Source organism: Sphaeramia orbicularis, chromosome 13, assembly GCF_902148855.1.
Source record: "Sphaeramia orbicularis chromosome 13, fSphaOr1.1, whole genome shotgun sequence".
NCBI lineage: Eukaryota > Metazoa > Chordata > Actinopteri > Kurtiformes > Apogonidae > Sphaeramia > Sphaeramia orbicularis.
The window spans coordinates 16,483,960-16,495,877 of NC_043969.1; the positions used below are offsets into that span (position 1 = coordinate 16,483,960).

General features: G+C 33.7%; 1 protein-coding gene across 1 annotated transcript; it reads left to right on the forward strand.

Annotated features, from left to right (window-relative positions):
- Window positions 1-286: 286 nt before the first annotated feature.
- LOC115431869 (early nodulin-75-like) lies at window positions 287-1,387 on the forward strand. The gene has a single exon (XM_030152545.1). It carries the CDS (start codon window positions 287-289, stop codon window positions 1,385-1,387), a length of 1,101 nt encoding a protein of 366 aa, XP_030008405.1.
- The last annotated feature ends 10,531 nt before the right edge of the window (window positions 1,388-11,918 follow it).

An 11,918-nucleotide genomic window follows, 5' to 3' on the forward strand; every position in this document is an offset into this window, starting at 1 on the left:
TAAAGCTGAGCTCAGATTTGAAAATTACCGCACGATGGTCATGGCTTACTTTTTAAAGATCGTAAATAATTTTACATGGAAAAACGCAAAAGCTAGTAAAGTTCTGATCAACAGCGTGCACGCCAACTGAAATAAGAGTGCAAACAGGGGACATTTTGACTGTCTCTGTTGTTTTTGGACAGAACAAAAGTCTGTCTGAGATCTGCGTGCACGTCTAAACGAGCGCCTGGGCCCATGGAAGGGAAGTTGTAAAGCCTTAACATGAGCAGGAGAAAGCGAAAAAGACATGGACTCTGAACACAGAGGGAAAGCAGAGGGTTCAACTGGCCCAGAAGAAGAAACACCACCAAAAGAAGAAACACCACCACAAGAAGTACCACCAAAAGAAGAAATACCACCAAAAGAAGAAATACCACCACAAGAAGAAACACCACCAAAAGAAGAAATACCACCAAAAGAAGAAATACCACCAACAAAAGAAAGACCACCAACAGAAGAAAGACCACCAACAGAAGAAAGACAACCTAAAGAAGAAATACCACCAAAAGAAGAAACACCACCAACAGAAGAAGTACCACCAAAAGAAGAAGTACCACCAGCAGAAGAAATACCAACACAAGAAGAAGTACCACCAAAAGAAGAAATACCACCAACAGAAGAAAGACCATCAACAGAAGAAAGACAACCTAAAGAAGAAATACCACCAACAAAAGAAACACCACCAACAGAAGAAGTACCACCAAAAGAAGAAATGCCACCAAAAGAAGAAACACCACCAAAAGAAGAAACACCACCAACAGAAGAATTACCACCAAAAGAAGTACCACCAAAAGAAGAATTACCACCAACAGAAGAAGTACCACCAAAAGAAGAAACACCACCAACAGAAGAATTACCACCAAAAGAAGTACCACCAAAAGAAGAATTACCACCAACAGAAGAAGTACCACCAAAAGAAGAAGTACCACCAAAAGAAGAAATGCCACCAACAGAAGAAGTACCACCAAAAGAAGAAGTACCACCAAGAGAAGAAATGCCACCAAAAGAAGAAATACCACCAAAAGAAGAAGTACCACCAAAAGAAGAAATACCACCAACAGAAGAAATACCACCAACAGAAGAAGTACCACCAAAAGAAGAAGTACCACCAAGAGAAGAAATGCCACCAAAAGAAGAAATACCACCAAAAGAAGAAATGCCACCAAAAGAAGAAGTACCACCAAAAGAAATACCACCAACAGAAGAAGTACCACCAAAAGAAGAAGTACCACCAAGAGAAGAAATACCACCAAAAGAAGAAATACCACCAAAAGAAGAAGTACCACCAAAAGAAATACCACCAACAGAAGAAGTACCACCAACAGAAGAAGTAACACTGTGGATTTAAAGGGCTGGGGAGAAGCTGACAAATGCACATCCTGTCTGTCATTCTTTCTTTCTTTCTTTCTTTCTTTCTTTCTTTCTTTCTTTGTCTGTCTGTCTGTCTGTCTTTCTTTCTGTCTGTCTTTCTGTTTTTCTTTCTTTCTTTCTCTCTTTCCTCCTGTTTTTCTTTCTTTCTTTCTTTCCTCCTGTCTTTCTTTCTTTCTCTCTTTCCTCCTGTCTTTCTTTCTTTCTTTCTTTCTGGTGCACACTTCAGCTGTCAAACGTCTGCTTAGTATATTTTACTGGAAAAAGCCAAAAACACAGTAAATTTTAAATATCCAACTGTGATCTATTGGAGTCCATTACCTCCACATAATTGAAGCGTAAACATACTTCAATGCAGATTAAATGGCTAACTTAATGTTATTACTCCAATGACATGTCCCCCTGTTCAGATATTTTTAAGGACCCTGCACCACCCCCAAGTCCAAAACTTTACGACCTGCTTCATAAATGAAACCATTCTCCGCAAATGTGCCTATGTCCTCTCCTGTGACTAATAATAGCAGTCGGTCTGATTGAGTGTGCCATAATGTAATTTGGATATTAGACTGGGTTAGCTGCATATGTATTGGCAGACCTCTGGGCTCTGGGCTCAATTCAACCACAGGACTTAAGCATAATGTTTCCCTCTACCACAATTAATATCAGTGGTTTTAAATACTGCCGAGACTCCGACCAACGGGTAATATTGGGCTACCTGGCACCTCTGTCTGTTGACATTAAATCCTAGTTCTTTTTCAGTCTCGTATGTCGTCATTTTCAATGTCTCCCTGGTAACTTTGACTGTTTGCTAACACACTGACTAAGACTGTGTTTGAATCAGAAAGTCGGTATTTAACAGAGTGGTGACTGTGCGAGTGTCAGTCCAGTCACTGTTTATCAGTTGGAACACTCCTCTTTGTCAGTTGATCTGATTCTGAGTGTGATGTTCTGACACGCTGCACGATTCTGTCCTGCAGCTCATCTGTTTATGTTTCTGAAAATGGGAGAGGAATAAAAAATAAGTGTAATAAATTCAGGATTTTAAATCAATTTCCAACATTTTCTTAAATATCTTACTTGATTTTATTTGCACTTTAATCATATGTACATTCAAATAATACATTCAAAGTCATCTATCTATCTATCTATCTATCTATCTATCTATCTATCTATCTATCTATCTATCTATCTATCTATCTATCTATCTATCTATCTATCTATCTATCTATCTATCTATCTATCTATCTATCTATCTATCTAATACATTTAAAGTCATTTTAACCCTTTCATGCACGAATTATGAGAACCTTAGTCAAGATTTTTTTCTTCAGTGTTAGGCCATGAAAAAAACAATGCGATCGAGTTTTTTTTTCTATGGAGTTACAAAAATATCCATGCATTTAATTTTTGAAGTAAAGAAACGTGTTTAAAACCCAATATCAGAAAATGATATGAAAACAATGAAATAAAAAGATTTTTAATGCAGCTAATCTGATGTCTTCTCACATTTTAACATATTCTAATGCTAGTAATTACTCACTTCATGGAGATAATATGCAAAAAAAAAAAACTTCTTGTCTAACAAATAACAACTGATTTACACTCAAACATGTTACTGCAGATCAGGTTTATCAAGAACAGCAAAGTTACAGTGATGATCTAAATTACAGTGTATGGGATGGTGCATAAGCGTCCACTGTGTTGGCTGATATGGAACTAAAACAACAAAACCCATTAATATACAAGAGAACAGCTGGAGAAGAACTGTCCACTGGAGTGGACAGTGCATGAAAGGGTTAAATGAATGGGAAAAGGATAAATGTGGATGTAGATGTTTTTTTGAATTGATTGAATTGAGTTTGGCTTTGAGATGCTTTTAAGGATCATTGTTGTTATATTTTTAGTACCTTTTAAAATAATGGTGACATTTTATATGTATGTTTTTATCAGTTTTAACCTCCTAAGACCCACTGTCCACATTTGTGGACAAGAGTTTCACAACTTTATACAAAAAAAAGAAAAATAAAATAAAATAAAACTGTCCACCACAAAGGACATTCCATAAAAATTTTACAAACTGCATCTGAAAAAACTGTTGCATCATGATGTTTCCAATATAGGCCCTTATTAAGTAAAAAACAAAAAAGCTTGTACTTTGATTACATGTCCTGGGTCTGACGAGGTTAAATTTGTTTTTAATACTGACTTTCATTGTGTTTATATATATATGTTGTTTGTTTTTCTTTTTAACTGATTCATTTCGAATATGGAAATGATACAAGCTTCCTGATTGCTACTAAATGACTTCTTTGCACAACATAATATTGAAATGAAATTCAAGGAAGCAAAAATAATAATACATATGAAAAAGAAAAAGAGAAAAAGAGTCATATTCAAAAGTATCTATCTATCTATCTATCTATCTATCTATCTATCTATCTATCTATCTATCTATCTATCTATGTGTCTATCTATAGTATGGATGTATGGCTGTGATTTCCATTTTGTGTAACTTCTGCTGCTGTTGTCTTGGCCAGGACACTGTTGAAAAAAGAGATTTTTAACCTTAATGAGCTTTTTTTCCCCTGTTTAAATAAAGGTTATAATAATAATAATAATAATAATAATAATAATAATAATAATAATAATAATAATAAATCATATGACACAAATGATCCCCCTCTAATAAATAAATATTCAGCTCATACTAGCCATCTTATTACCCATCAGACTCAGTTCAGTGTTCTATACAGATGACCCAAAATATGAAATAATCTGCTAAAAGTTCTTATGGAGCTTCCTTAAATTCAGTTTAAAAAAGCTGTGAAAACTCTGCTCCTGAGTGATTGTAATTTTCCACATGGGATACATTTCTAAGCTTGGTATATCGTGTAATTTTACTTGTTGAAAATATACTTTTGTGCAGCTTGCAAATATTTTTTTCTATATTTTTAATTGCAGTTGTAAATAATCTTGGAAATCTGGGTTTTTGGTAAACATCCATCACAATTTTTAACCAACATGTTAACAATTATGTGGATGTTTTTTACTATGTGAAAATTAATCATTCATCAAAAAAAGAAAAAAATATGAAATTGAATCTCAGAAAAAAATAACAACTACCTTTTTCTTAAACATTATTAAACATATCTTATTCTTTTGTTGAAAAATTTAGCTTTTTGTGTGTTAAAACTAAACCCATTGATTGTTGTATGTGCATAAATCATCCAGGAATTAGCAAAACAGTTCAGAACAATTCAACTTCCTACTTGTGGTTATTAATTTTTTGCAATCACACCACAAGACTTGTACTTCACATTGAGAGTTTCCTGGTATGGCTGCACCCTGCAATAAAATGTGTTTTTGTTCGCTGTATAAACAGTTCCATTTAAGCAGCATGACTCATTTGATGCATACTGTGTAATTCCAGTTTGTGTAAATGCACCTTGTTTTAACCGATGCTGACCGGCTTTCATGACACAGACGGATGCATTATCTAAGCAGCGCAATTCACAAATAAAATTACAAGGACAAAGAGACACTGTGTAGGTTTCCCTCCTGTAATTCACACATTAAATCTGTCACCTTAAAAATAGGCCACCTTATCATTTCCTCCAAACAGGTTACATATGCACCTGCAAAAGAATTCGGTCACTCAGAGATCAGATAATAAGCGGTTACATGTGTCAAATGTGTCACTTGTAATGTGAAGATTGATTTATTGATAAGATGACGGATTAACCGAAGTGAATGAATTGAAAAGATAAGTGATTTATTGACTAATGAGTAATGTTTGTGAAATGTTTTTGTCCTGCTTTGCTTTGCATTTGTTTATTTGTACTAACATGCAATGCCCCTCTGTGGAAACACAGGGTATGGCAATAGTTGCACTGCATTTATGAGAAATGGGACTAAAAATAACCTCGTATCAATCAACTTGTTGTGAACGCTCGGCTAACTGTGGAACTGTGCGGACACTGAATAACAGAAAGTTGAGTGACAGGTGAGATCAACAGAGAAAGGCAGACTTCCTCCTCTGAGATGTCTTAAAGTTCTGTTTCCACTTTTCAGGGATAAAGGGGAAAAGAATCCAACGATTGTTATGTTTCACCTGCTGCACAGTCGCCCCAAAAAACACAAAGCTCCTCTCCAACTTGTGCAGTTTGCTGAACTACTTAACCCACTATTACATCATTCCAGCTGGATGTCAGCCAGACAGGACTTGGCTGCTCGCCAACGTTTTCTGCTTCTGTCTTTCTTTCTGTCTGTCTGTTTTTCTTTCTTTTTTTTTTTTTTTTGCCTCAGTTCAGCCCCTAGATGCACTTTTTTTTTTCCTCTCATTTTTTTTTGCATTTCGTTGCTTGATGGCCACTTGTCGCTTTTCCACTGACCCTCAAAATGTGCAAATGTAAGTTGCGCATAAAAATTTACCTCATGGAAAAATGACAATCTCGCCAAAAGTCTCATTTTTTGTTTTTTTTTTTGTTTTTTTTTTCATTGTGAGCATTTAGCTTTTATAGGCATGAGAACGAAATCACTACAGTTTTAATATGATGTATTTTAATGTTGTGTTATTTTAGTTGTCCTGTTTATGTTTTATGCCACTTTTATTGTGATTTTATCTGTGAAAGGTTTTATCATAGAAGTAGAGTTGACTTACTTTCTTACTTTAATTGTAATTTGTGATTATTATTGGAGAATAACATTTAAGTAACTGAGTTAGGAAATTAAATTACTACATCATTTTAATTAGAATCAATTACTAGTCGCTTTTCCATTGACCCTAAAATTGAGCAAATATAACTTGCGAATAAAAATTTACCTAATGGAAAAATGACAATTTCGCCAAAAGTCTCATTTTTCGATTTTTTTTTTTTTTCATTGTGAGCATTTAGCTTTTATAGACATGAGAATGAAATCACTACAGTTTTAATATGATGTATTTAAATGTTGTGTTATTTTAGTTGTCCTGTTTATGTTTTATGCCACTTATGCACTTTTATTGTGATTTTATCTGTGAAAGATTTTATCATAGAAGTAGAGTTGACTCACTTTCTTACTTTAATTGTAATTTGTGATTATTATTATTAGAGAATAACATTTAAGTGACTGAGTTATGAAATTAAATTACTACATAATTTTAATTAGAATCAATTACTAGTCACTTTTCCATTGAACCTCGAATTGCACATATATAACTTGCGCATAAAAATTTACCTAATGGAAAAACGACAATTTTGCCAAGTCTCATTTTTTGATTAAAAGTTTTTGCACTAGCAAGAGGTGGTTTTTCGGGAATACCGAAAATGGTATATCACACAAAACTGCAATGGAAAGACCTTTTTTTGCAACTAGAGTCAGGTGAATTAAGAAACCAGAAATGAAAAATGACAATCTCGCCAAAAGTCTCATGTTTCGATTTTTTTTTTTTTTTTTTTTTAATTGTGAGCATTTAGCTTTTATAGGCATGAGAGTGAAATCACTACAGTTTTAATATGATGTATTTTAATGTTGTGTTATTTTAGTTGTCCTGTTTATGTTTTATGCCACTTTTATTGTGATTTTATCTGTGAAAGGTTTTATCATAGAAGTAGAGTTGACTTACTTTCTTACTTTAATTGTAATTTGTGATTACTATTGGAGAATAACATTTAAGTAAATGAGTTAGGAAACTAAATTACTACATAATTTTAATTAGAATCAATTTCTAGTCGCTTTCCATTGACCCTCAAACTGCGTAAATGTAACTTGCGCATGAAAATTTACCTTATGGAAAAATGACAATTTCGCCAAAAGTCTCATTTTTCGATTTTTCGAATTCAATTTTTTTTTTTTTTTTTCATTGTGAGCGTTTAGCTTTTATAGGCATGAGAATGAAATCACTACAGTTTTAATATGATGTATTTTAATGTTGTGTTATTTTAGATGTCCTGTTTATGTTTTATGCCACTTTTATTGTGATTTTATCTGTGAAAGGTTTTATCATAGAAGTAGAGTTGACTTACTTTCTTACTTTAATTGTAATTTGTGATTATTATTGGAGAACAACATTTAAGTAAATGAGTTAGGAAACTAAATTACTACATAATTTTAATTAGAATCAATTACTTACTTTTCCATTGAACCTCAAATTGCACAAATATAACTTACACATAAAAATTTATCTAATGGAAAAACGACAATTTCGCCAAAAGTTTCATTTTTCGATTAAAAGTTTTTTGTGGTGGCAAGAGGTGATTTTTCGGGCATAGCACAAATGGTATATCACACAAAACTGTAATGGAAATACCTTTTTTCGCAACTAGAGTCAGGTGAATTAAAAAAACGGATGTTGACGGACGTTACAACAAGCGAAGAAGAAGAAGAAACATGTCGCGGTATGTGTGGACACACCAGGAAACCCAATCATTTTTTAATTTAGTACGAAATACAGGGGTAATATGTAATAATAATGAATATATCTGTAAATCAACATCATATTTATGTTTGTCGCCATGTTTATTGAATGACTACTCATGTCATCTCGCGATAATAAATTAAAAAATCATGGTATTTGTGATTTAATGGAAAAACTGACATTACCCACTTCTGTTTTTTCGACATTTAGTAAATATCGGTAAAGTTTTGTGCAGATGTCCAATGGAAAAGCAACCACTGTTACTGAGAAGAAATTAAATCATAGTTATTGTAGCTACTGATGCAACTTTTCAGTAGTATTTTCCATTTTAAATATTTTTAAGGAATAGTAAAAGCAGTGAAATGTCATAAGTTTTGTTAGTTTCATTAACTGCTTAACACATAAGGCAGTGGTTCTCAACCTTTTTTGGTTCCTGACCCCATTTTAACATCACAAATTTCTGGCAACCCCAGACATTCAAAACAGAGACTTTTTTTTTTTTTGCTAAATAATAATAATAATAATAATAATAATAATAATAATAATAATAATAATAAAACAAATCATGGCATTTGTGATTTAATGGAAAAACTGACATTATGCACTTCTGTTTTTTCAACATTTAGTAAATATCGGTAAAGTTTTGCGCGGATGTCCAGTGGAAAAGTGACTACTGTTATCTCCACCTCCTCTTTTATTGCCGACAGTCTGTCAGTCCTTGCAGGGTTGACACGTTATCTTTTATTTATGCCACTGCTCACCTCATGTACGCCACTTGAGAGACAGATGGATGCGTGTAACACCAGATTCTCTGATGAATGGTGAATTGTATGTGTCTCTAAATAAGCCCAGCAGGAGAATCCACGCTGAAAGATGCCCTCCCCCTTATCAGTCAATGGGCGTAAGTCTATCAGCAGCTAAGGCCTGGAGGAAGGGCTCTGTTTTTAACTGTTATGAATAGGTGCTTTTCTTGCTTCCTTTTCCTCAAACCCTTTGCCCTTAGGCAGAAACTATAGATGCCTTTACTTGAACTTAGCAGAGCTGAGCGGGAAAAGAGAGGATTCATATATGTACTACACACATATGAACAAATGTTAATTTATTTACACTGAAAAAATCAAAATCTTACCAAGTGTATTTTTCTTATTTTTAGTCAAAATATCTCATCACACTTAAAATAAGACATAATCACCTAAAGAGTAACTTTTCAGTGAGGTATAAGAGCTTATTTTTAGACAACAGATCTTGAAAATCTTCTTTCAAGAAATCTTACCAAGATAATTTTCCCTTGTTCCATTGGCAGATTTTTTTTTACTTGAATTAGGCAAAAAATCTTGAAATAAGCAAAAAAAAAAAAAAAAAAAAAAAATTGGTAAGAATTTGATCAAATATTTTCATTTAGCAGATATCATTGTAATTTTGTATATCATTAGCCTCATAGCATAAGGAGGCAATGGCTGCCCCCATGGCCTAGACGGCTGGAGAGTAGGCTTGTGACTGAAGAGTTGCCAGTTCGATTCCTTGTACTGACGGAGAGTTGTTGGCTGATGTGCCCTTGTGCAAGGCACTTTACCCCCACATTTGCTCCCCAGTTGCCTGATATGGCGCAAGGTTATTATCGTCAACAAAAACAAACGAAAACTAGAATTGAAAAAAACATTTTGTTAACTTAAATAAATAAGCTATAACTAAAAGACAAAAACGACAACTAACTGAAACTGTATTGTGGGCTTACAAAACTAACAAAAACGTATAAAAATTATAGATAAAATTCCCTTCGTTTTCATCTTTGTCAACATCAGATTGATATAAAATCGATTTATTTTGGTCTATCACTTGTCATCACTTGTGGTTATCAGTCGTCTTCTCATCCCCACTCTACCTGGAAACATGGAGACTAATGTTGAGAGAAAACAGAGTCCTGTCAGGGATTTATGGGAATATAACGGCAAGGAAGAGAAAAAATCTGACGAAACTAAAATTAATACTAAGACTAAACTAAAACTAAGCATTTAGAAAAAATGAAAACTAATAAAAACTAGAAAACCTGCTCTAAAAACAAATTAAAACTAACTGAATTAGAGCAAAACAAGTCAAAACTAAATAAAACTAAACTATAATGAAAAATCCCAAACTATTATAACCTTCATATGGCGAGCCCACTGCTCCTAGTATGTGTGTGATGTGTGCATGCATGATCTAGTGATGGGTAAAGTGTAATTATACTACTCTCAACAGTGTGAAAACACCACAACTCTGAAAATTTGACACTGGCCACAGAGTAAATTTTACTCTAATTTTGAGTGGAACCAAATGTTATCTGAAACAGAGTTAAATTCAACTCTCTGAGAGTTAAATTGACACTGTTTTTTTACTGTGTACCGACAAAATAATCTTCTTCGTATAATTGCCCAAGTCATACTTTTGTGATATTTGTGTAGCTTTACTCTTTTAACACTACTGCTTCGTTTTATGCAGATATCTTAACCCTTTCGTGCATAGTGGTCACTACAGTGGACAGTTCTTCTCCAGCTGTTCTGTTGTATATTCATGGGTTTTGTAGTTTTAGTTCCATATCAGCCAACACAGTGGACGCTTATGCATCATCCCATACACTGACATTCATACTATTACTGTAACTTTGCTGTTCTTGATAAACCTGATCTGCACTAACATGTCTGAGTATTTTATATATATATATATATATATATATATATATATATATATATATTTTTTTTTTTTTTTTTTTTTATCTCCATGAAGTGAGTAATAGCTAGTATTAGAGTATGACCCCTAAGGATTAAAATGAGAGAAAACATCAGATTATCTGCATTAAAAAATATTTTTATTTCATAGATTTCACACAGTATATCACTTTCTGATATTGCGTTTTAAATACATGTTTCTTTGCTTAAAAAATTAAACAAATATTGGATATTTTTGTAACTCTGAAAAATAGGTTTGTTAAAAAAATTTCAATCGCATTGTTTTTTTTTTTTTGTTTGTTTGTTTGTTTTTCAGGCCTAAAGAGGAATAAAAACACTTAGGAAAAAAATGTGACTAAGGTTCTCATAATTCGTGCATGAAAGGGTTAATTTGGCCAAAAATATGACTTATGCAGTTCTGTTATGAGGCTAACAATACGTCAGAAACCCTTCAAGTCCTTGTTATTTCTCCTGGTAACTTCTTTTCACCTATTGTGACAGCATAGCACAAAAATATGTAATGCATGAAAACGTGACCTTTTTATGTCATGATTAATGTGCAGGCTTTTCACTAGTCTTTACTGTACTCTGTTTTCACAGTGAAAAGTCCACGCATCAATCTGTCCACAGTGGGTTTATCAAACCTACTGTACCAAGCATTATGCTTTAACGCTGCATGCTGATGTCTGAGGGTTCTAGCTAATCTCAGCTATGCATATTTGCCAAATGCCAGTATTATCACTGTTTGGATAGGACTCAAATTTTCCCCCAACACAGCACATTACCCCAACACAACACAGGTAATATTTGAGAATCTTTTCACGTTGTCAAATGAGACACTGGTTGATGCCTCTGGCTGCAATGCGTTAAACTCACTCAAGGGTCTTTTTTTTGTTTTGACTATGATTTATTGTTCCTTAGCAACAACCGATGAATTCCTTTCCACCTTTTTTTTGCTCATTTGTCAGTTTTTAAAGGATATAAACATGAATGACATGTATTGATAGGTCAGGATCCGATCCTGTAAAATCACCGGGAACATCGGCATCACACTGACAGGGGAAAATAACATCCAGCTGTGGAAAAAACACCATACGCCGTCTTGTAAAATAAAGACAACCTCTAATTCACCTGACGAGAAAGGAGCTAAGCGTGTCCAGTCCTGAGGATCAATGCCAATGCTATGATCTCACCTGCTTGATCGAGTACTTGGAAAACAGTTTAAACTTCATGATTGATTGCCTTAAGGTTTTATGTCCAAAATCAAGACAGCATAGTTTCCTTGTAAGTCTTAATAATCTTTATGGACGTTTGATGAATGAATAGCAGTGTCTGACTACTTGTAAATTTGAACAAGCAGGAGTACAGTCGTTTTAAACAAAGATTGTATGATGAAGCTTAGCTGTACA